The sequence below is a fragment of the Pectinophora gossypiella genome, chromosome 17 (genome assembly GCF_024362695.1).
Source record: "Pectinophora gossypiella chromosome 17, ilPecGoss1.1, whole genome shotgun sequence".
NCBI lineage: Eukaryota > Metazoa > Arthropoda > Insecta > Lepidoptera > Gelechiidae > Pectinophora > Pectinophora gossypiella.
The window spans coordinates 10,251,180-10,278,193 of record NC_065420.1 but is presented as its reverse complement, the minus strand read 5'-3'; the positions used below and the strand labels follow the sequence as shown (position 1 = coordinate 10,278,193).

Sequence of the window (27,014 nt, the reverse complement as noted above, 5' to 3'; positions counted from 1 at the left end):
ATCCCCTCACAAATAAAAACTTCACTTCGGAAACCAAAACTCAATTTTAAATAGTGGTTTTAAAAAAAAACTTGTTAAAACAAACAACCGTTACGCGAGCACGAAACTACACAAGTATTTTAAAAACAAAGGACGTCCGAGTTCTAAATTGTTAAGCACGGAGCACACGCGAGTATAATGGTCTGACGAGTATGACCGGGAATAGGGATAGGTACACGTCCGCTCCCTCGGGCGACCGGCGGCGGAGTGAGGCGTGCGACAGCCGGCGGCCGGCGGACGTGCGCTCGTCGGCACACCTGCCTCCCCTTGCACTTGTAGGGCTTCGACGGAGGCACGCGCCACGCCTACAGGACACTCCGCGCGCCCATCAATCATAAACGCGTCGCGACGACTACCTTCCCAGGCACGTGCCTGGTTCATATCTAAATTGTAGAGACGATTACGCTCCAGACTACACAGGAAAGCAGATTCATAAACTCAGGCCCATCAGCCGGCAAAAAGGCCAGCGTTGAATATGTTAGCTTCAAAACGTAAAAAGTACTTGAAATAAAAACTCAGTGTTTACACGAAATAATAAGAAATATAACTATGCATGTAATATTTTTTGCGAACACCAGTAAAGTTTTCGATAACCATTTTGTCGATGAGGGTAATAATTGCCGATGTTACGTATTATGTTCTTCATAGTTTCGTGTACGTTTCCAACTTCAGAAACAGTATTGGCTGGAATTGACAGACTGTTCGGCTAGTCAGGCAAACCTGTAGACGGCCCATCTCTATAAAATTGATGACCTGACCCTAGGGTTACAGACCGCTATTTGTACTGGCCTTCCTTTATGACAACGTAGTTTGGAGTTTGCGTACTCTACATGCGCAATCAACTTGAAATTACATTAAGTTTTATTTATTGTACCCGCCCCATAGGCGTCACGGGGGTGGATTTACATGAGAATATAACACAGGACCATTTACAATGTTTAGTTGAAATCACACATGAATTTGAATATCAATGTTAGAGGTACAATACACTAACGTAGTGACGTAATACCCTGCGTAGACTGCTACGCCGTAGACAGGCCGTAGAAACAAACAAAACCATTATTACCGCAATAAAAGTAGACTTAATAATTATTACAATGACATACCAACATAAATCAACTTTACTATTCGACGTTATTAGTTTTCCAAGGCCGTACATATACAATTCTAAATGTTGATATTAATTAATGTAAAAGTCCCGCGGTAAAGTTTTTATTCGATTGCTACGATAGAGGACAGTAGTTTTTTATACTTTATTTCTCAAATTACCAATTCTGAGAAATGCATTAAGAAATTTACATAAGGGTTAAAGTTTAGTCTCTTGTTTTAATTTGCTACGGGAATGCTGTTTCATCATGTTTCGATAGCTGTCTGTCTCAGCTTTGTAGTTGAGAGCTATCGAATGTCGTTGTATCGGGATTCCATTTGCTCTACTCAAGTGGGGATGCTCTTGTCGGTTTCGCTGTACGAGTACAGAAAGCAACACAGATGGCGGACCAATCTAATCGGCCCGCATTGCGCGTGAAGTAAACCAAGCGCTGTCGATTGTTTGTTCAATTAAACCTACCGCGATAAAGCTCTCGCGGGAGTAGTTGCGAATAGAGATGACATGACTGTTGGTCGTATAATCAACATGCGATTATTGTGCAGCTGAAACTAGCTGACCGCGAGTTGAAATATCTTTTAAAACAACAGACGGTACACAAAAAAATATACATATATACGGTCGAATTGAGAACCTCCTCCTTTTTTGAAGTCTGTAAAAACAAAAGCCGCAAGCTTAGTGTTGCCTTACCACACCCACCATAAAAATCAAGGCCCATTTTCACGACACATTATTATGTGACGCTAAAATAGGCGAGGTGTCTTCATCAATTTAGTGGGCAGCGGATTATGTAGGGAACTAGCCATCCGCCCGCGACTCTTTCTTCTGTTCAATTCTACTACAAAAACGACGAAGTTCTTTGATACGAGCTTTCATCCCCTAATGAATTTCCAAAATCCCTTCTTAGTGAATTGATTTAAGTAAACTTTATGCGTTCATGCTTCTAGACCCAGCGGGTTCTTTTATATCCAAAATAATATTGTAATACGCAAGTAACTCTGTCTACTATCACGCTTAAACTGCTGAAGTTATTTAAATGAAATTTGCTATTTTTCAAGTTCAAGACCCAGGAAAAAATAGAAGATAGTTAAGATAGAAGTCCATGCGGGCGGAAAGCTACTGAACGTAACATAATTTGGTGGAATATTCTGGGTATGGTAGGTGGTAGGTACCTATATGGATGGGTAGTCGGTCGATACGTTCGCCGAAGCCGTACCGCGTCGATCACGGCGGAAGCGGCTCGCGTGCGGCGGCGGTAATTGCCGGTGTCACCACGACAGCCCTCTGTCCGTAATTACTCTACGACATATGCGGTGGCGGTTCACGTTACCGCTAAAGGGTTTTTGTCCCACGGTTGGGACTTTGGTCATAGAATAAGCAATAATACTACGTATAGAACGGCAACTCCCCGCTACCCACCAGCGGCTGAGCTAGGTTTACCTCACGCAGCTCAACGGCAACCCTTGACACCAGGGTTGATGAGGTCAGTTATTGATCTCACAAACCATAAGAGAGAAGCTGTCACAAAGGAATTTCTGACGTCGACGTATTATAATATATTGATCAAAATAAAAATCCAAAGTACTAAGTTCATATCGCCATCTAAATCACTGCACTCCGCCTCAAAAAGTATAAGGGTACACAATGAAGTTGCCTTCGTTTTGTGACTCCAAGTGCATCCGCTCTTACTTTTTGTAAACCGCCTATCGAGGATGTGGAGGAAGGAGGTCCAAAAAAACAGCCTTTTCCCTTCCCCGTCACGTGCACGGTAACTCGAGCTAGGCGCCGCGTTTCCGACGGAACCCATTCAACGTAGTTGCAAGCCCCGTCTAAACCAACATGTATTGTTTTCCACTTCGAGTAACCCTTTGAATACGTCTAATTTAGTAAGGTCTTGTTACTATGTCTTGCCGCTGCTACAGTACAACTTGCGAGTTTATAAGGGCTCCCGCCTTTATAAGTAACTTCTAACGGAGTGAAATAACAACGATTATACAATGTTTGAGTGCTTTATAAATAACCACTTAGAGTAGGGATTAAAATCCCTTTCTCGACTGCTTTATAAAAGTAGGTAAGTTTTTTCATCCAAAGTACCGAACAATTATTTATTAAAGGCAATCTGAAGGAACGCTTGGAAATGTACATAGCCCGAAATCTACAGATCATCTTTATATAAAAACTGCAGTCTAACAATATAATGCGAGGCCGTTTACCTGACGAAGAAGGCGACCAGGTAGGTAATCAAAAGGAGCCATATGTCGGCTCGGAGACGGCTTTGTGCAAGGCTGGGCGAGGTATGGCGGCGAGGCGGCGAGGCAATGAAGCCCAGGTGCGCGCGCTTTTTGTGTCGCATCCGGCGGCTGCGCCCACACCTGCCATACAGCTGCCGCATGACGCCCGCGCACGCGTCCATACAACAACCACATACCCCAACCTTACTAAGGTAACTACACCGAAGATCCTGCATGAGGGCTTAGAAATGTAGAGCTCTACACGTTCAGTTGAAATAAAGATGTTTTTACGTTTCTTGTCTGGTTTTACACGACTATACGTAATTAAAGTATGGCTGTGTTCAGGAGCCAATGACTAAAGTTATCGACCCTATCGCAACACGCGTCTACATTTGATTATTTTCTTTACTATAGACGATGTTCTATTAAATATTGCATTTAGTTTATTATTATAAAGAATTTAAAGGTATTTTAGGCTTATTAATGCGTGCAACTTTAGAATTTAAAGGGATATGCAAGAAAAAGACAGCATGTGCTTGGAATTAATTGTTTCATGCCATTCATTCCACATCGAAAGGTCGATAACTACGATATATACGCTTTTAAGAATGAACAAAGGCTTATACAGCCACGTCTACGCAAAAATATCGTGGCTAGATACCTTTTGTACGTATTGTTAGATTACATTTAGCAAAGAATTTGATGCGTTCATTGTTAATATAAGGCATACAGGTAAGAATCCATTGACTCGAACGCTTTAGATGGATAAACAATCAAAGAATAGAAGAACAGCTGATACGTGGCAAAAAAATCGGCAACTTTCAGGTAAGATAGACAACGTGCAGCGCGGATAGAGTAGTGGTGTACAGAAAAGCCACTCGATAGGTTTATAAAACGCCGAATTTTTGCTACGTAATGTTAATATTGTTACATTCGAGAAGTAAATAATAAAAAAGTAAAGAAAACTTATATTCAATTATATAGAACTTGCAAGATATCGCAAGTTATAACTTACAAGTTTCGTCCTCTAACCTTTCATTTGAATAAGTTCTGAAACTTATTTGTCGTTACTGTTACCTGGTAGAAAAATATATGCCGTACGTAGCGAACAGGGTTCTTTCCAACTAGTCAAATCAGTATTTTTTTACTAAACGTCAAAACACGAAATTACTATGTGTGAAAAAGCAACCTGTGACGTCATAGAAAAACGTGACATAATGTCGCAACTATTATTCCATTTTTCTTTATCAAAATTCATAAATTAGTTTAATAGAAAAAAGAAAACGTTTTCGTCACCTTTAGATCTGTGTGTATATAGTAATCAGAATTTCATAATTTATCTTTGTCCTAGGAATCTACCCAATTATAAGGCCAAGGTTACACAACATTAGCATATTAAACTGCGCTGCTCCACTGCGCAATGGTGGACAAACACCCCGGACACTTCATACACCTTGTTTTACGCAGACGCTACACATAGACGTTATCGTACACGAGGATATGTGTATGTCACTTCTGACGCCCATACGCAAGAAGACTAAAGTAAGAGCGTAAGGGCGAGGTAAACCTAGCTCAGCCGCTTTTTGCGAGTGGAGTTGCCGTTCTATACGTAGTACTATTATTCCTTATTCTATGACCAGTGTCAATTTGAAAAAGTAAGTTCCCTAAACTGAGGCCAACAAGATTATTACAAGATTAAGATAAGGGTAAGATTATTACCCTTTAGTCATTACAAGATCACCGATGTTGTCGTCAGATGTTGCACTCTATAATATGCTGAGTATATGTGGAATATTGTCTACTGCATATAAAAAGTTATAACCTCTACAGAGAAGGCAAACAACTTGTTTGTCTACAGCAGGGAAAACATTGAACGATGCGTTGTACGAAACTCATTATGAGATTGAAAGCAAAAAGTCTTTCGCAAGTTGGAAATCAGGTGGAGCAAGTTGGGAAATTAAATGCAGATGCATAGACAAACAAGCTCGTTTATGTGGAAATCGATTCGGCAAGTGCGCCTTTAGTCAAATCTATAGACAAAGACGTCTCCGGCCAAGCAGGTAACGCATAGGCAAATGTACAATAAATCTTGTCAAAAAATAAAACGGTCGGAACAGAAGGATATAAGGCTAACCCTACAGATAATATTTCCCAGGACTTGGTAGAATGTGTTCCACTCCAAAACGCGATTAAATCACGCCATTAAGTAAGTTAACCTTTCGAAAACACTACTCACTGAATCGAAAACTGACCTTTTTCAAACCTATTAAAAGGTACTCATTAAAAATACGGAAGCAAAACAATGTGCATTCCAATTTCAAATATTTCAGATGGAAAATCTCGTCTATCCTCTAGCACAAAAGCCCTAAAACTAAATACGTCCCGGCAAGTAAACATTTCAGAGTAGAGCGGAGTTATGATGTTATGAAATGCTACACCGAGATTGCAAAGTTACGCAGACGTTTTAAAACTTCCACCGGCGGTAACTGATCCCCGCGGATGCACTCTGGCGGGTAACTACGTCTGTGCACTCACTGTGTGACGGTAAATTAATTACTCTTTGATTCAATCATGCCATCACTGGCCGCTTAACCAGTTTAAGTTTCCATAACGCCGTTTTCATTACACTGTTTCAATTCAACCGAAAATATCAACTAGAGCTGCATCGATTTTGACGATTTTCAATATTACATCAGTGGTTGTCTATGAAAAACATGACCACATGAAACTTGTAATTCAACAACAAAAGCTCACGACTATATCCCAATTGGTCGTGTACGGTCACGAGCATTAATATGTATACACTTTGGTACCATGTCACATTAACTTTTTTGACAAATTGAACTGTAAGTCTCACTATATGTCAAATATGTTAGTGCGACAGAGTCCTAAAGCGGGTACATTATATTGCTCATGACTGTACTAGGATCAAGATAACAAAAAAAAGACATCTACATTTTTTCTATTTAACTTACTTAATAAAGAAAAACGTAATAATAAGTCCGACATGTTTACGTTTTTCTATGACGTCATGGTGTGCTTTTTCATACAAATTAGTAATTTCGTGTTTTGACGTTTAGTAAAAAGTAAACTGATTAGACTAGTTGGAAACTAGCCTATTGGAGTAGTCAGAGGTACATCCATCGCAAGATGGACTAAGTACCACGCCTCGCCGAGCTATCTGTGTGTGTGTTCTGTGTCTGCTTTTTATGTTTGTTGTGTTTGTAATTTTAACGTAATTAAATAACAATAAATATCGACGGGCGAACGCAAATTGCCCTCTGACATTTCCCTTATCTAGCGTCGTTTGACTAAAATAAAAATCCATTTCGACTATGGTGTAATGGATAAATTGGATCTTAAACATGCGTCAGATAAAGAGAGACGTTCTTGCGGCAGCTGACGTTACAGCTGCCTACCCCACGTGTCTCGGGGTAAAAAAACCATCGTAACTGTATCGTTCGACAGATGACTTCCACGTTAAATGCCTCTCATCTGCTCACCGACTAAATTACGGCCCGCGTAAAGGTGAACGAATGCACCTTTTTGAACAGAGAGACTGTTAATTGCAATAACTTATTTATTTGACTTTCTATGCTTAGTTCAAACTTACAAAGAGGAAATTAAATTGAAAAAAATCTCACTGGGACGGGACTTGAACCCTCAGCTCTTGTCAAGCTCCCGACTAAACACGGGTGAGAGCCTTAAAAACACAAAAATCTTTCAAAAATCCTGGTTTAAACTTGTTAAAATACCGTACCGAAGTTATGTTCAATCATTTGAATCACAAGTTGTTTTAAACTTCCATCAAATATTCAAACTATACGAAACTATTCAGTAGACAAGATTCACATGAAAATGCAGGAACTATTTTAAGAACTCTAGAGTTCCTGAAATAAGTGGTGTACTTACCTCCCGCAACTCCTTAATCTTCGCCCCGGCTTTTCCGATGACGCACCCGGCCCTGCTCTGGTGAATCAGTAGACGCACGTCCAACTCTTCATTCACGTTGTTCCCTTTTGGTCCTCCCTGTTAATACAACTCCATTTTAGACAAAATATCTCGAAATGTATGCGTAGTTTTGTATTTAATTTGGCACAGAACTCTGATCAATAAAACAAGCACACTCACATCGGCCAAGTTCGGCAGAACGTCTTTCACGATTTCTAAAACCGTGTCGACATCTGGCGCCGCTATCGACAGAACCCTGGAACACAAGCTCAAGTTAGCATAGCGTCGTCACAAAAACCGTTCGTTAAAAAAATCACAACACAATATTAACGATACCAAATCAACGGTCAGGGAGGTCTTTGGGCTGAATCTGTTCATAAAGCATGAAGGCGATGATAGTGATGTCAGTACAAGTGGAACCGTCCAGTGCGGAGAAGCGTCGAGAGAAAGGAATAAGTCCTGAGGGAATTTTCATAGCGGTTAATGAGCTAGATGTGAGGACACAAAGGTCTCGAAGTCGAGAAGGCATAAAGGCCGGTGACAAGTGCATCGTCCTCGGTGAAAGTATCGAATGAAGCGCCTATCGGGAGCTGGTGACAGTTCAAACGCTCCGACTCCTGACTGTTGACGTTCGACGCGGGTTTAAGAGAGAAGTTGGCGATATAGTTTACCGTTCGGGGCCTGGGCAATCTGGGACTGTTATAGAGGCTTTGTACTGCGTGGCGACGGGTGCGGGGCGGGGCGCGGCGTCCGACGGCCGACCGGGACCGGTAACAAGCAGCTGTAGCGCCGAGCCCGCCTCCGCGCCGGCGGCCCCAACCCGAGTGCCATGTGCCGTGTGCCATCACCACACTTTACACGTACCCCTCATTTCATATCATGCCCATTTCACATTTACGTCACCGTTTACTCTTCAATCGCAAATTTGAAAATGTCATCGTAAGATGGCAATTTGAGTACCAATAAAAACGGGCGTAAACGGGCGGTTGGACGTTTATCTGTGTTTTTATAGGGTTGGAGACATGGCACTCGTGCGGGGTGGAGGCCGGGGTGCGGGGGAGGGCTCGCCGCGATATCAGCGGACACGTCTCGGGGACGCTAAAGACCTGCAACTGGCTGGCGGGGGGTTATTCGCTAGCCTACGGACGGCCGCGGGCGAACCACGATACCACCTCATGTGGACATCGAAGCTCACCCTCTTCGATTTACAAGATAGGTCAGAGACAGGGCCTTTTTAACAGAGCAGTACAGATTTGGAGTGGTTTTAAAATCAGTAGAACCTGTAGTGAGAAAATGTTAATAGATAATTAAGACAATGAAGTTTAATTTCAACTTAGTCTAACTTAATTATAGGAATCAGTATCAAACGTGTTGAATTTAAAACGTGTCCTATGAGGGTGTATAATGTGTGAATGTGACCTTACCGTGTTAGCTTTAAAGTTTCAAATATTTTTGCACATTTAGAAAACACCGGTTCTTGGTTGTCTCCTATTTATGTGTGCGCGTTACATTTAATACTGACCTGATTTCGGAGTTTTGATATATTTTGTCCTCCCTTCCCTATGATAGAACCAGCCACCTGTAAAAAAATCGTGTTTATGATACATAATACCACAAACTCTGAAATCAGTTGGAGATATGAATGTCAAAGAAAACCGAAAGCAGTAGCAAAAAGTATTATAATTTTTGCGGCGAAGGTTTACAAAAGGGTTCTTGACCCAAAAATTTACGACCCCTGACGACGAGATCCAGAGGTCAACTTTGGGGTCAGAGCATGTAATTTTTCGAGTGATCAAGTTCTCTGCGAGTATTTTACAACAATGTAACCTTTTGTAGGTGTACCTGTAAAGCAGGTTCTAAAAACCAGGCTAGTCAGTGTACCTACTATAATGCAGGACAAAAAAATCGATTCAAGTTCTGTTGCCGGGTTTTTAATAACTACAATATTATAATTGTATCTACAATATTATTGATTATATCCCACAAGGTAAGTTTCCATTTTAAAGGGGAAGGTATCCAGGTATACAGATATGACTAATAATAGTTTGCGTAAACCAGAGAATTATTCCAAATGCCCGCTAACGAAAAGTGAGTAAATTTTTTTGTCCACCAGTGTAGAAAGATTATAAATTAACTCAATTTATAAGTAAATCATAAGTAAATTCATTGTTCTTCGTTGATAGTGTACTAGCACTTTGGATCGAGTCACGTCAGTGAAGAAGCGACAGAAGCACTTCCATTAATCTAGGTTTAGGCAACACCCCGGACTTCATACAAAACACCTCGTTTTACACAGATACTACACATTGACGTTATCGTACACGCGCATCTCAGTATGTAACGTCTACGGGCTGTATATAAGCACATAGCCTAGATACTGTCAGATCAAACATTCGAATCTGACGAAAGAACGTCGGCGTCCAATGTCAAAACTCGAACATATAAAATATACTCGTAAAAATTACAAACAATGGACCGCACGCAGTCCTTAAAATTGAAGAGTAAAGTAAGACCGAGAGAGGGTGAGTTACCTCACCTAGCTCAGTCTCTGGTGGGGAGCGGAGAGTTGGCGTTCTATAGGTAAATAGTATTATTCCTTTTAGACTATTATTTTTTCTTCAGTCCTTTATCCTTTGCTTATGAGACTCAAACTCAAAAATATCTCTATCTATATTCATTAAGTAACATAGTTACACTTTAAATCGTAAATGTTTACATAAACATGTTATTTGTCGAACGTGTCATCCGCCTAAACCTACTGCATTTTCTCACAATATGTATAGCCGAGGAAAAGTAGCTGCAAGAAAATCCTCGACATCCAGAAGAGTTTAAAGAAGCGTTTTCGTACTTTCTAGTCCTAGCAGTTTGGGCTGTGTAGTGATATTCCAGTCTGCCAATTTCTCCTTTTTTTTCATCTCCATTTATACAGGGTGTTAGTGATACCGTACCAGATACTGAGGGGAATGATTCAAACTCATGCTTCTGAGTTAATATCAAGTAGAAATTTCCGACGCAATTGTATTTTTAATTCCATACGTTTCCATATTAACTCTCAAACATGACCTGAATTATCTCCCTCAGTATTCGGTATGGTGTCACTAGCACCCTGTATAAATGAAGATATAATATGAAGATATATAATATAATACTAATAAAAGGAGAAATTGGCAGACTGAAATATTAGTACACAGCTCAAACCACTGAGACTGGAAAACCCTGAAACCCTGAGAGAAAAAATCCCTGTATAGATAGGGATGTTCTTACCTTGCTGGGTATAAGGAAGGTGACCTCGTCATCGGGCTGCCGTTGCCGCTTCTGCATCGGTCCATCGTCGCCGTACGCGTCGCGCTTCATTATTAGATCTAAGATTACAAAAAACATGCCATTGTTAATCCAACTTGCCACTACTTAGACAAACCTAAATAAAAATAATATTTAATTTTAAGCAAATATGACTTAGATTTTAGGCTAGGCCAAAGAGAAGAATGTAGGAAATTTAATACAGATAAATAATAAATATAACACTGAAGAGATGATATCAAGAAGAACATAAATATGTTATGAAAAAAGGCCCCTAAGAATGATTAGAATGCCGCCTAGCAGTGCCGACCAATATTTCCAAATACAACTCAATGTCGAAGTAATATGAAATACGGAATACTGTTTTAAGAAATTGACGTGGGAAGCAAATATTCAACCCAGACACGAAGTTACCAAGGAGAAAAGGCGTTTTTGGTTTTATTTATAAAAAAAAATCTATAAACGTCTTTTCCCGAGTAAGACTCATATATTGGAAACCTCTTGATAATGTTATCTAGAAATTTTCATATCTACAAACTGTTCAAAATATAACTTGAAACCATAAAAAAATTATCGCTTTGCATCAAAACACGGCACTATAATAATTTGTCTTTAATAGATAACATATTTTAAGGGACCTTTTAATAGAAGCCTATTCAACTTCAATTAACTCGTGAAATCTGACAAGGAGACCATTATGAAGCCATCGAAGGACTGAGGAATGAGAAATAAGCAGATTTGTGGGAAAATTCCTTTAACGAGGGGACATCAACCGCAATTTCAGATGAAAAAAATATTAATCACAAGAGCGAAAATCTCGGCTTTCTTATGGTAATGTGAAGGGACACTTGCTGTGGTAGACTAAGGTTAAGAGCGGCCTCGTCGAGGCCACAGAACACTCGACAGTAATTATAAGGGGTTTTGGGAGCACAGTAATAAATGCTATGTTGTTTTTACTATAACGACGCCTCTACGCATTAGATGAATGGAATCGGTTGCGGCAAAGTTTATTTCTTCACAGAATCTAGTAAGGTTCACCTATATTTGGATTCCAAGTTAAGAGAAACTGGTCCATAAATGATATTCTTCGACATTTCGTAAGTTAAACTTTGTAAAAACGACTTACTACTTTTTCTCGAATTACTTGTTCGTTCGCCGTTCTATTAATGCAAATATATTACTGAAGTGTGCAATATTTCTGAAGTCCGATAAGGAAATATTATTTGATGTGAGATTTACAAACATTTCTTGATATAAACTTCTTGTAGCTACGTGATTGTTGGGATTATAGATTGTTTCTTTACTTGACTTACGCTCCGAGGAGAAAATTTCGTTTTGCCTAAGAGGATTTTCTAGAATCGAATAATATCGGGTATGGGAATAGGATGCCCCGCCCCACTCAGGTATCGATCCCACAAGGAGAGATCGCAAACCAACTATAATACACAATTAGCATGCCTACGCAATTTTATTCCAATTAGGTTAATAAGGGACTTGACCCCTTTGTAAACGCCCTCTTCTCAGTCGATAGACTCGACACGGCGAATGTTTTGGTACTTAGAAATACTTCGCTAGAGCCGCTACACGTGGCAAATCCACATATTGATGATTTTTCAACCATTAAAAATAATTGCATTTTATTTATATTATCAAGAAACACTGGTATTTCCAAGTTTATGAAGGCAAACATCTCGTCGAAGTACTATTGCATGTATTATTGTGTGCACTTTATAGACCACCGGATAGTAGCAAACACTTATTTCTTAGAGAGTTGTCTTCTTTCATAAATAGGTATAACTCCTTTGATAATTTTGTTCTTGCAGGGGATATTAACATAAATTTAAAATTAGATGGCAGCACAACGGACCGATATCTTGATATGCTGTCGAGTAGGGGTCTCAGTTGCGGAATAACAGATTATACTAGAATCCAAGAAATAAAAGGTAGAATAACTAAAAGTTGCATAGATCACTTTTTTGTCAGAACTACAACCGATGCCCCTTACTCGGCGGCGCTCGGTACTGTTCTAGCTGACCATCGTATGACTGTGCTATCGATGAGTGGTATGACACAGGTACAGAGTGTTCTAAAACAGGTGGTTTCTTACAATAACGAAGTTCTGAGTCGTGAGCTTGGAAATGTCGACTGGTCAGAAACTAACAATATGCAATGTCCCAACGAAATATATAATTTTATTGTTAATAATTTTAAGAGTGCATATCATAAGGCTAGACACATGCGTAGTTTTAGCGACTCTAAGCGAAATAAAGAAAAATGGCTGACGAAAAACGTTGATATTCAATGCAAGAGAAGAGATAAACTACTCATACAACATAAAAAAGATCCTCATAATGCTGTACTTAAATTAGAATATAACAAACAAAGAAATATCACTAACGCACTAGTACGGAAAAGTCGAAATAATTATAACTTAAAAAAAATTCAAGGAAGCAAAAATGATCCTAGGAAGTTATGGGAAATATTGAATAGTATGTCGGGAAGAATAAAAACATCGGTAGATGACATTATAAGTAGAGCTTTCAATGTAGATGGAAGGAACGAAAACTATGTTGCGAACAAATTTTCTAAGGTATTTCAGATTAATGTTAAAGAATGTGTTCCCAACTGTAACGTCCCTCTTCTTAACTTAAGTGATCATACTGGTTCTATTGACAAATCTATGCGATATCAGAAACCAACTAAAGAAAAAATTAATAAAATTATAAATAAATTAAATGAGCACAAATCGCCGGGAGAGGACGGTATACGTCCTATAGATATCAAAAATATAGGAGAAAAAATAAGTGTAGCAATATCTAATCTTATAAATAAGAGTATCTACGCAGGAAAGTATCCTGATGGTCTGAAAAAAGGAATTGTGAGACCGATTTACAAAAAAGGCGCTCACGACATTTACGCAAATTACAGACCCATAACAATACTACCGATATTGGATAAAATCTTCGAAAAGTACGTAGCTGAAATCATTCATGATTACTATGAAAAGAATAGCGTACTTACGGAGAAACAGTTTGGCTTCCGAGCAAAGAAGAGTACAACCTTGCTGCTGTCTCAATTTACAGATGAGATAAATAATTATCTTGATCAGAGATTGCATGTGGTATTAGTATTCATTGACTACAGCAAGGCTTTTGATACCTTAAGACATGACTACCTCTTGCAACAAATCCGAAATACAGGAATAAATGGCTCACTGTTAGAATGGTCCAAAGATTACCTAAAAAATCGTAGTTATCGTGTCAAAATAGGGCAATCATACAGTGGAACTGTGTCCGTTTCAATAGGTACGGCTCAAGGATCTGTGCTGGGTCCTTTACATTACTTGACTTATGTTAATGACGTCGTGAATGTGATAAAATATTGCTCTCTTTATCAATATGCAGATGACACTTGCCTTCTTGCAGCTGACAAAAATCCAAACGACGCCTTAAATAGGTTACAGTATGATTTCAACTCTCTGTGTAAGTGGTCACATGATGCAGGGCTAGTTATAAATGCACAAAAAACGCAAATGATGCACGTGAAATCATGCCATAATAAACACAACATATCGAACCGCCTCGTAGCTTTATGCCACGATTGTCTACACGCAAGGAATGGAAACTGTGTCAACTGTACTAAAATTGAGCAGGTGAGCCAAGCTAAGTATTTAGGCTTGATTATAGATGACAAGTTTAACTGGAAGCCTCATATAAATAACATTTGCGATAAAATGAGAGCAATGCTTGCGAAATTCAGCATAATAAGATATAATATCCCATTCAACGTACTACGTAACTTATATGTAGCACTAGTCGAATCAGTAACTTCGTATGGTATCACGAGTTACGGGAGAACATTTAAAACATATTTAGACAAAATATACAACTTACAAATTAAAATTATAAAAAAGATAGTGAGCCACAACACAAAGGAACGTTTTAGGGATAAATATCATGAATTACTTAATGAATGTAACATTACACCTATTCATCAAAAGTCAAAGTGTGCATTGTTAGCCGAAAATTATTTTCGTACAGACATTCTAAAGCCAATACAACATATTAAACAAACGAGGCTAGTGACAAATAAACAAATGATAACAGGCCGCTCCCATAATACATATGGGAAGAGAACATTAACATATATGGTTCCCCGAATATATAATAGTTTACCAATTGAATTAATAAATAAAATACATTCCAAAAACATAAAAAATATATTAAAACATTATTTCTTAAATATAAGCAAAATGCCTAACGTATAGTATACTTATATAATAATATAATATGTATAAATTTATGATACAGTAATGTATTATAACATTACTGTATCATAAATTAAAATATGTAGGGTAGTATAACTATTTATGTGCTTCTTTTATAATAATATATATTTAGGTACGTATGTATGTGTATATAAGACAAATAACATAGTCACTACTGCCTACCCCGCTAGATAAAGTGGGCGTGATGCGACGTTACAATAGGCAATCAATTAATAGAACATGATGTATATGAAGCATCGAGGAAGCGACAAACTGGTTTTAGAGGGAATCTCGTATACGAGGTACGCCGCATTGATTGGCATTTATGCCTACTCGGTACGACAGTGCACTGTGTGTGTTTTTGAGTTCATTTCTTTCAATGTTTTCTGTATTTTTATATTATTATTTTTATTTTATTTTTTATTTTTCTGTTTTAATGCGACGAATGGGTGCCGAGACAAACCTCTGTGGTTTAACGGCATCATTCAAACCATGTATTTAGATTAAGGATATAATGATAATAAATAAAAAAAAAAAAAAAAAAAAAAAAATGTTACGAGCTGTCGACTATTTTTCAAGCCAGTCGCGTGCTGTGTCGTTTTAGCTGTAGTAGCGTGTTGTCGCCTGATAAGTGAGAACTGCAGTAAGCTGCAGTTGTTCATGACTCGTGATGGAAATTCTACGACAATTATTTGTTAGTCTTTCCTAGACTAGAACACATCGACGCAGTCCAGATAGTATCAAAAATAAACAGCGGAAGTACCACGCCGTCTACGTCTGCACGTCCCACAAATTTTGCACAATAGCGTTCTCTTGTAGCCACCCCATTTGGCAAATGAATGGGCCATTTAAATCTCGCGAAGGGTTAGTTACGTCTTCGAAAACATTATACATTTCACTAAGTGTGAAAGATAATCTTTGTTAGTGATCTGGTTTACTTTTTATACGCTCCCGACGAGCGTTTCGACGGTGCGCAGGTAGATTCCCACGGGCTTCCTGTTCGTGTGTGAAACGCAACTAATATCCTGTTCCTAAATCGAAATATGTTCGCTGGATTGTACATTTGTATTTTATAACGAAATGTTAGAAACCGCCAAGTCCCGAGTAGTGAACCATCTGCGTATGTAAATGCGAGCCCTCGCCAGCAGGTGACCGAGGTCGCTGACACCCCCGCAGGTGCAAAATACGCGCCAATTGCCCGCCGCCACACAAAGGGCTCGACTACACCCCGTGTCAGCGGCCTCAAAGAGTAAACTTTCTTCAATTTCCTGCGAATTCTTCTTCAGTGCCCTGTCTTATCGGATTCAGAGAATTAATTAGAAGAACTCGTATTTGCCCAATTTTTACGACCCTTGGGGCCACTGGATGTCAATACCGATTAATAAACAACGCATTCGTATTTTATAGCGTCAACTGGAGTGAGGCAATGCCGAGTTATGCGCAATAAAGACGATTGATTTAGTTGCGAGACTGTGTGAATTATTGAAATGGGTGAAGGACGATTAAAGGGAACTACGAATCGAACCTGAATAGAACAGGCATGACTGGCTGGGCCCGCAGCGCCGGCAGGTGTTCGGCGCACAAAGACACCGTACCTACAGACCTCGCGCAAAAAATACAAGAAAAAACAAGCAAACGACGCTCAAAATGTCACTACCAGCTGTCTCACCTGCGATCCATTTCTTACCTACCCCGCCGCGGCTGCTTTCAGGCATTCCTGATACTTCGCAATTATTCGTCGCAAAATGAATCAAGATAAAGACTTAAAACAGAATTATCGTGATCGAAAATAACGAAATATATAATTAGATTCTTGCCTTCTGCTTTCTTGGAGCAAAATATAAAATACCAGTATTACAATAAGAATACCCGAATAATTTATAAATGAATAGATTGCGAAGAAAAAGGCAACAATGAAAAGAGTTCTTTTGAAATTCAAAAAAGGTTGACGGGTAATCAAGAACTAACTGAAAAAAGCACAATCATAAAACGTAGCAAGAATGTTTGAAATACTTACCAATTTTTAACGGGGTCGTTAGGGCGAAGTCGGATTATACCTAGAACAAGATAGACCGATTAGATTTTTGTTTGAATTTAAAACCGATCACTGGGGATTATTGGACCTACATTTTAATTGGAACATGTGTGTGGAGAGCGCGTGAGGGCTGGGGGTACGTTCGAGGGTTCGCGTCCGCGCGTCATGTCTGGCGCGGGTTGACTGGCGGCGGCGGGGCCGTGCACGGGCGTTAGTATGGCACCCCCGAGACTCCGGGGCGCCGGGGCTGCACATGCGCACGCCGCTGCGCCGTCGATAACACCCTGCCTCTCGTTGTGTCCCGGAAACGACGACTTAACGACTCACACCGCAAGACGACACCCTCTTCCCAAACCAACCTAAATACGTCTCCTATGATTTTCCAACGTAAACAAATGAACAGCCTGGCTGTATATTAAACTTTTCAAAATTACCTGTGACAGGTTATTTCGCGTTTCACAACTCTCGAAATAACTCGGTTTAACGGCTCTGTATATTTTTTTAAAATTTTGTCTTCCCAAACGGTGTACTTGATTTCTACATTATATGACACTATATGCTAAGATTCAATTTGGTCACAAACCAGTTATAAAAGTTGTCAGAAACTATTTGATAAACTATTCAAGAACTTTCGCGGTTTCGCGCCCGCTCCGGCCATCACCAAGCGCGCGGCCTGAAGATATTTTCAGAACCAAGCCCTAGCTATTCAGGTTAATGCATAATGACTGAAAGTTATGCAGGTAACTGGATCTCACTTTATAACTTTTGCCACGACTCCACGTTAAAGATAGACTCACAGTGCAACTTTATTTTCGTCTATTCTAAGCGAAGTATTCTGAAATTTGGCAAAAGCGTTGGCGAGAAACAAAACAACTGAATGGTTAGGTATTATCAACCTTTCCGTAACCTAGGTTTGACGGAATTACTAGACCGCACCACCGGCACGTAGAACGTAAATTGAAAATTATCCAGATCATCAATGTAGCAATAGAAAATCAAGCACAAAGCCAACAACAGTTGCATTGTATTTCTGATTGCGTTTACACATGGTGTCATGATCACAGTTGGATAGCGACCAAAACGTGCCCTAGATGTAGCTTAGGTACCTGTTCACATTGCAATTAGTACGTATATTACCGTCATGAATAAAACACAATAACCAATAACCACAAAGGCATTGCATGGCCTACTAGACTACCCAACAAATATAAACTTAGAGCGAGTACAATAACACCCATACGGTTCACAAAATTTGTACTTCCTTTTTAAAGATCATTTGACGCGAGTAAACAAATTAATGTCGTGTAAGGCAGGCGAGTGAATTTTTTAAAGAGTTGATCATGCAATGGCTGCATTATGCCGGTAAGTCAACAATACCAAGGTGCCTATATGAACGAACTACGAACCTAACGTTATCTAATTAAACAATAAACTATAACATCTGAGGCGGTGGCATGCGACGAAGTCGTTAGTCGCTAATGTCCACCTACGACTCCACTTAACAAATTGACCACAATAAATGAATGTTAAATTCGTTTCCACACGTCGCAACAATAACCCGTTGTAACAATGTCGGAAGTCGAAAAACATCCGGCTCGAAGGACTAATATTTCCTTCATCCAAGGATATCTAAATATTGAATTTGATTTTTACTTTATCCTATCGCAATTGAAACATAAGAAATGTTTTACCAAATAAATGCTTTCCACCTTAATGGGTTTTATATGTTGACCAAAATTAATAAACTGTCCACAGCTCATTAATAACGGTTGCGTCTAGTAAATTACTTCCACTAAGTCAATCGTAAGATCAATCAGTTGGTTGTCATAATCGTAGCGATCAAACACATCAAACATACACGCTAGGTCTGTTTGGACTACATTTTAGGGACACGACATACATCAATGTAGGTAGGTGGTTGTCAATAGCTAATAGCCCACCGATGAGGCGGCGTCGAAGACAATCGTTACCAAGGCAACGAGACAACAACAAAATGCACACTATCATACAAAGACAGGAGATTATGTAACTGTCACTGTCTTCGTGTAATGTCACCGCTGGGGCTGGGACATTTAGCACGTCAAAAATTCACAAAGAACAGCAAAGAACAGTGATAGCTAAATTAAAACCATACGACAGCCTTCCTTAATACGATGGAAAATCTATAAAATAATAGAAAGTAGGTCGCTGCAAAGACATTACCTTTATTAGAAGATATTTATACTTATATATGGTGAAATAGATAACAGGTGCTTTGGTCATATCATAATAATGCAGTCGGTTGTGGGAACCGACGACTGTGGGGACAATCATGCGGCTGACCTAATTGTCCTAGACGTTCTTGGTAGGGATATTATTTAAACTGGTAATTGTGGAACTGACTGAAACAAAGTCTGTAATTTGTTCCACAGCGGCTGCTGAAATATTCAGCGAGCTATGAGAACGCGGGTAGCGCACGCTACCCGCCCGAGTGGACAAGGGGGGTCGCTGGACATCACACACGCCACAACTCCTCGCCTCGGTGGAGAATCGACAGATGTCTTCAAGAAGTTCCAACTTTAATTACAACTTTCTTACATAATTGCCTAGATAATTGGACTTTTATTTCACTTTTTCGATAATGCCCCGTAATCCTACTCCTATTAGATATTAGCCATTCCTAATAATGTCTAAAAATACACACGCATTACGAGCGACCGTTATCTTTGAAATCGTAACAAACTAAGATTATTAATACATACATACATAACATAAATAGCCTATATACGTCCCACTACTGGGCACAGGCCTCCTCTCAATCAACCGGAGAGGGTATGGAGCATACTCCACCACGCTGCTCCACTGCGGGTTGGTGGAGGTGTTTTTACGGCTAATAGCCGCGACCAACGGCTTAAGATTATTAATATTGAAAATTAATAAAGACAAGCGGCGCTCAAAAACAATGATCATATATGAGCTGTGAGTCTTCTAGATGCGACGTTTGGCTGTAAGTACGTCGCAAAGTATTTTATGTTCTGTGGGATAATTCAAGGAATGAATAAATGTTTTTTTCGCGGTAATGGAGCTCTAGTGGCAGGTAGGCGACGGAAAGCACGCGGCCCGGCTCGTATATTGCGCTAAAACGATTCCAACGCGATAAATTTGGGGACATTTAGGGAACGAGCTCTGCGCAAAGGTTGGCAAGGACCTAATCTATTATTGATAGAGGCTTTGCCAAGAGCTCTTTAGAAAGGGGAACTTCGATTATAGAATACACATTGACATGAAACCAAAGATTCTTTATTGTGCGACGAATTAAATTTTAAGATCAATTGTATTTTACTACTCAACACCAACCATTATTATTATTAGGTTGTCTAGAAGAGATGGCTTTTGAAGCGATAGGGCAGCCTTTACCCACTTTTAGTTTTTCCTGGTATACCTGTTTTGTGTTTGTGTCTGCAATAAAGAGTTCACTCATTCATTATTTTCTTGATGAGTAAATTATTAGGTACTGCATGCACACGTAAAATCAATCATATTGGCAAGTGTTCCAAAATGTATCGTCATCATGATTGCCACTTGATACAAAGTAGTAGCGCCTATTTCATGGCCTACAGCGCGCCCGCTCTATGATAATGCGCAACGAACCGTGAAAGCATTACAACCTTACTTACGACGCTAACCGGATAATCTCTGCTACATTTACATCCACTTTGCCATTAATGACGTTTATAAATCTAATACTGCCTTATACTACTAACTGCGCTAATATAAAGATGAAAGCAAGCTCTGTAGTAAAGTAATACATTGTATCTACATAGACATAAACAGCCCAGCCAATATGCGGCTGCTGAATATAAAATAGGTCTAGGGAGCTATTTCGTTAAACGGCTCTACCGCACGTCTTCTTCTGTCGTGTGGGTTGTTAGGTGGAATACCAACCCCATCAACCCAGGTTACTGGTGCCAGGGTTACTGTTCAGCCGCTAAAGGCCCATGACATGACTCATGTAACGATTACATACTTACATCAGTAGGTAGTAACCGGGACCAACGGCTCAACGTGCCTTCCGACACACTGATCATCTTGATCAGCCTGTAATGTCCTAACCAAACTAGGAATCACAAAATGATTATTGGTGTTATGTCCCCACCGAGATATGAACGCGGGACCTCCGGATCGTGAGCTAAACGCTCAAACCACTGGACCACGGAGGCCGTTCCACACCTTCCGCCGTTGCGTACCGCACGATAAGAGACATGACTCATAAATTAATAACAAAAAAAAACTAATGTAAGTGGAGTATGCTCTATTGATTGTGCTCCGTCGACGTGGTAAGAGGAACCTTTGACGTAATAAAGGAAATGTATACATACCTAGCCGTTATTGAAAACAATTGATAACACTCAAAAATAATTAAAAATGTAATGTAATGTAATTCAAAACCGCGAAACATGCTTTGCGTTTTGATTGTTATTGAAATTTTACGATAGCAACTTTTAGGCATGTTATTTTATATTTTCCTAAGCACAAAGCACCTGAAGTAATTTCACTAAATTAATTATCATAAGAGTTGAACAATTTAGAGAAATTACTTTTTTATTCGTAGAAAGCAGTTATGTAATTAGGGTAAAAGGGGAAGTTTGGAGGTACACGTTCGCCCCTTGTGGCCTTTCAGACAACGGTTATCCATTCCGTTTCCTCATGGGCCGCCGGTGTGCGTGAATATTTGATGCTCCTATCGATCATAACTTCTTTGCGGCACGACCGTGGAGGGCGGGCCGGCGGTATTAGGCTTGTAGTTTTGAAAGGCTATAACGCCTTATTGACCGCCTTTGTATTTATGTATTAGACTGTATTTATCCGGTCAAGCAGTTAATATGCCATATGCGGCAAATCTACGAGAATCTCTACACTTAAAAATAAAACGAATGCCTTATTTTTACATCATGAGCCTAATTCCGTAGTATTTTTGTATTCTACTTTAACCAAAGAAATTCATGTCTAGAAAATGCGGTAGGATAAAGGCCGAAGGAAATGAGTAAAAATTCAGAGGACGCTAAACGATCCCACTGACCCCTGGGCCTGTTTATAGATAAAGGAAGCGTGATGTCGAAATTCATTTTCCCGTATAATTTCACCGGTGTCTCTTTACAGTCAAAGCCAAAGGCCTACAATTTCAATGTTCATTTACTTGCGTGCTAAGCTATAAGGCAAAAGGAATATGGAATGATGCATTTAACTTTATAATGGGGTTGTCTTCATGACTTATGAAGACGACGAGGTGGTTAGGAGGTAAAAATAGTCGTGAATAGTAAGAAAGGTATCGTCGGACGTTTCGTGAGTGTAATTGGAGAGGCCCGTGGGCGTGCCGCACGCCACGGCGGCGCAGTCGGGCGGGAGACATCTTGTATGTATTTGCCTCTCTAGTAATTTCCCCGTCCGTCCTTGTATATTTAAGCGGTGGCGTCGTCCGTGCCGCTCTCATGCATATGTCATGAGCAGTTGCTGCGCGACGGTTTGTTGACGGTCGAGCCGCGGGAACCGCGACCATCGGCCCCCGCCCGGCCACCAGCCCACCACCGATAATTATTACGTTCTACTTTCGATTCCGGTGGCTATCGGCCGCCCACCGGCCACCACCGCCGCCCGCCGCTCGCCGAGGGATGAGGCGACAATTAGATTCCAGTTTTTCTCCAATAGTCGCGTGTAATGACCACGTAGTGTGTATTGCATGTACGCTCAAATTAAATGGCACACACCGTAAAAGCAGTCATAAGTCTAGTGCACGCACGCGAGTAGGTAATAAATATCGTCGTTCTATTTAATATCCCCATAGTTGATGGGTTATTGACTAAAATCAATGGTTTGTTTTATGTTGAGAATGTAATGAATCTAGTCTTTGTTCGTTACGTCAGAAATTTCAACCAAAATGGCTGAAATCAAGTTTAAGGAAAGCTATACCACCCCGATACTCTATCAGATAGATTACTTAAGAGATTTCATAGCTGTTTGACTTTGTGATGGATTGCCAAATGTACATTAGGGTGAGAGGAACAAGTGATTAATTAAGGAGGGATAAATGAAATGTTAGACTTCGTGGTGAAGGGGTTAAGGTTAAAATATTGCTAACTGTATACATATAATATTGTTCGTGGACGGGTGGAGGATATACCTACTTAGCCAAAATTACGAATGTCGGACTAAGGACTACATACAATGGAATACCCAAGATAAAAAAAATATTTTGTTCAAAAAGAGAACAGATATCCAGCATATAGTAGAAATAAGGTACTCCAACATTATGAGATACAATACAGATGTACCTGTTTATAAGCAGTGATCGATTCGCGCGCTTATTTTCCTAGTTGGGGTGATTGACTAATCGTCGTTGCCAATTTAAAGTCTATTATGTGCAATCGGGCAATTTTATAGAAATTAAAAAAAACTTCCGCCTGAAGATAATTGATATTTACGTATATAAGAGTATGTACTGAATGTTTTAGGAGCAAAATACTATTTGATCCTGACAAAAAAGAAATTTGGTGAGGGCGACACATAAGAGCTTTTAAATTGGCAGTGACGTAATACGGATAGCACTTTTGTATTAATAAAATCACAAGAAAACAATTCATAGCTTAATTTTTTAAACCTACAAAATTTTTAACCATCGTAACGTTTTATTCGATCTCGGGATTTTTACTACCAAAATATATTTATCTTATGAAGCCGCTTCCACACTTTTGTAGTTTTTTATGAAGTTGAAGGCAAATAAGCGCTCGAATCGATCACTGGTTATAAGTTATATTAAACATGAATAATCTAAGGATCTAGGCAAACTACGGAGTGTAGTTGTAAAAGTTGGCCCAAGAGTTTGAACCGGGCATCACGTCTCATCGTACGTGGACGATGATGGACTAGAATTGAGGAACATAGTGTATGTTGTGTATATTGAATGTTGAGTTGTGTACAATTGTGTACATAAACCTAAAAACTGACACTAATTGCAAATTGTTCTCTTACTAGGTGAATCTTAAAGCATCACCTTAGAGTTTACCCATACAACAAAGAGAACGGAAACTCTGCGCCCCGCAGCAATTCGTAACGGTCGCCTACCTAGATTTACCTCACCCCCTCTCAGTCTGACTTTAGTCCAAATGGCCGTAAGCCGCTAAGGAGTAAGGGTCAGCGCGCGCTTACGCGGTAAGGCGGCTTACAGTAAGTATAGCTTAGTAAGTAGGTGTTATACGTTATATTCAAAATGGAGGCATATATTAGAAGCATGTATTTCAACTTATTGGGCCTGAGTATGTCATGGCAGTTCATGCATGGTTAAAAAAACCGAACTTGAATGATGTGATAGCATCATCAGCATATGTGAATGATATGTAAAATGTGGGGCAGCATAAGTTTATTTATTTATTTATTGAAAGTGATAGTAACAGCTTATTCTATATCAGATTGAGATTGGTGGAAAAAAACTGTTGACTGTTTACATTTTGTAGGATTGAAGCAAGAATTTAGGTATGCATAGATAGGAGAATTATCTTTAAATATTCTTTGTTTGTTTATTATGCTATAAGCATATCATTGAATTTGCCTAAGAAAAGACTGTCCTGTGTAACACTGTGGTTGTATTATAACAAACAGTAAGATTTAGAAATACACAAAAATATTTAATTTAACATGTGTCAGAGCATTATTATAAAGTATTTACAAAGAATGTAATTTAATATTAAAAGCTGTTCGGCCTCAGTTTTCCAGAAAGAAGAACTTTCTATTAGGCTATGTTCACCAAAAACAATATAGATGGGAGTTGTACAGCTTTAATGTGATAATTACCTATTTTCTCATTACTTGGGTACATAATTATACAAAAATACAATGTAATGGCAGAAGCATACATAAAACTAATTGTTGCTTGATATTCGGATCACATTATTGTATAGAATCATGTTGCTACTTATATATATATATTGCTTCTCTTTTTTTGATCAGTATAATAATAACAGTAAATTTTATATGCAAAAACAAAGATAAAAGATGCATCTCTGTTACCAATGAAATTAAACAATAAAAAATCTGTACATCATTTTTTTTTGAGGAATGTGCCTGGATAGTCCCTCATTAAAAACAGTAACAGAGTACTTATCTAACTGGGTTTAGAATAATTTGTAAAATCTAGAAAAAGAAGCCTGTTAAGATGATTGTAATTTTTCATTTAGACTTATTTTCAAATTTTAATTATGAATTAAGTTCCTAAATGAGAAATTGAGAATTAATACACTATGTTGTCAAGTAACTAAAATTCTACAATACAGCATAGTATATTAGTTACTCCATGATGCAGCTAAACAAACACTTATATGACTAATGTCGTGTTTCATATTGTATATAGTTCACTAGTATTATATATACCTGTGAATATAATGAAAGAGACAGGAAATACCTACCACTTTGTAGAGTGGAATAATCTATAGCTCTATCACTCATGTTTTTTCCCCTACAATGAGGAATTTTCCAGATTTGCCTATGTTTAACCTTCTACTTTCACGGATAACAGACTTATGCGACTTTTATCTTTGTTTTTGGATATAAATGATGACCCTTGTAACATGCAACATAATTCTAAATACCAAGCCAAAACAAAATCAACCCAACTATCAAATCAAAATATATTTTTTTTTATATATATATGCCTATCACGTAAAATCTGAACAGCTCCTTATATTTTTTTTTTTTTGGGAATGTGTTGTAAGTCACTCATTGCAAATGTAATTTTCAGATACTGTTCGCTCAACCTACCACGTCGATCTAACAGAAAGCTTAGTGAAGCATGGGTACTTGGTTCATCTTGCGGTGAATTTACCTCAGACTAACCCAAATGGCAATACGAAATGCCCCAAAAATTACGAAATGAACAACAATCAGGTGAAGGTGGTTTATATTATTATTCATTTCATAACAATGTTCTGAATTTAATTTCGAAGTATTAATAATCTCCAGTGCCCTAGGTACAAGCAGGTGCCTACTTTATATGCGTTTAAATTAAATAAAGTTACCTAATTTTTAACAATATGTTTCTTCGGTAAGCATGAGTAAACACCATGAACACAAAATTATAACCAAACGTAACTTGGAAAATGAGCATTGGAGTAAGACAAAATATTGAAAATCAAAAGTATTATAACGTCTCGTGCTCAGTTTTACAAGTACATGAATATGAAATAAAGCCGGCCGTAAAATAATCGATAAACATGCCGTGAAATCATTGACTCTTACGAACATAACTACAACATAAAATATCACTTACCTGTGTATGTAATGCAAGATTTATTATGTACGGAACAAAAACCTTCCGTGTGAACGAAAATACGTTTTATTTGATTAAACAAAATAAAATTGCGAATCAGCAGAAAACGACATGAAAACGATAAAAAAATGGCGGCAATGGCGTATGCAAGAAATATTTGTTAGGTAGATTTTCTAAAAAGTTACCATAATTTACCACACGCACGAACGCACAGCAACGAACCAACTAAAAATATTTGGAAAATACTAGAGAAGACTTATTTAAATATAAATCTTATATTCATATTGCTAATTGTAATTTTATTTCTAAATTTAGATTGAAATTTTTTGAAAGCTTTTATTTTTGGAAATATTGGAATTGGAATAAGGTAAGTCATCTTTGGAATCTTTTTGCTTGTACAAACAATAATCATGCAATAAAAATGTTTACAGTATAATAATAAGATTAGAAATAATATGGATAGGCAAGTTCAGCAGCCGTAACATGGCAAACGCATAGAGTTAAACGCGAGGTTAGTACATTTAACGCAGCGATATGTGTGCTGTGCAACATGCTACGGAAAATTCAAAAATATCTTTATTCAATAAGTAACATAGTTACACTTTGAATCGTCAATTATTAGATAACGAACGTCTCATCCGCCTAAAACTACTGCAGCTTCCCACAACCTGTATAGCAGGGGAAAAGAAGCTACAAGAAAAACCTCGGCTATTGGCAGTTATGTATTGAACAATTTATATACCTTGTAAAAACTGATATGATCATTATAGTACATCAGTAGCACCACAGGG

At 38.7% G+C, this 27,014-nt stretch overlaps 1 protein-coding gene across 3 annotated transcripts in view; it reads right to left on the bottom strand.

Moving 5' to 3' along the window:
• LOC126374552 (heterogeneous nuclear ribonucleoprotein K) overlaps positions 1 to 26,381 on the bottom strand; it is a 35,899-nt gene extending 9,518 nt beyond the window's left edge. The window contains exons 1-7 of one of the 3 annotated variants that reach the window (XM_050021214.1): positions 26,224 to 26,381; positions 16,911 to 16,950; positions 10,591 to 10,688; positions 8,849 to 8,905; positions 7,998 to 8,041; positions 7,507 to 7,582; positions 7,288 to 7,404 (exon numbers count right to left, since the gene is read on the bottom strand). In XM_050021214.1, coding sequence (XP_049877171.1) covers positions 7,288 to 7,404; positions 7,507 to 7,582; positions 7,998 to 8,041; positions 8,849 to 8,905; positions 10,591 to 10,680 — 384 coding nt within the window. In that variant the 5' untranslated portion in view covers positions 10,681 to 10,688; positions 16,911 to 16,950; positions 26,224 to 26,381. Of the gene's footprint in view, positions 1 to 7,287; positions 7,405 to 7,506; positions 7,583 to 7,997; positions 8,042 to 8,848; positions 8,906 to 10,590; positions 10,689 to 16,910; positions 16,951 to 17,020; positions 17,074 to 26,223 lie in introns of those variants that run through there. The other 2 variants (XM_050021216.1, XM_050021217.1) reach the window with 2 other exon arrangements.
• Between the last annotated feature and the right edge of the window lie 633 nt (positions 26,382 to 27,014).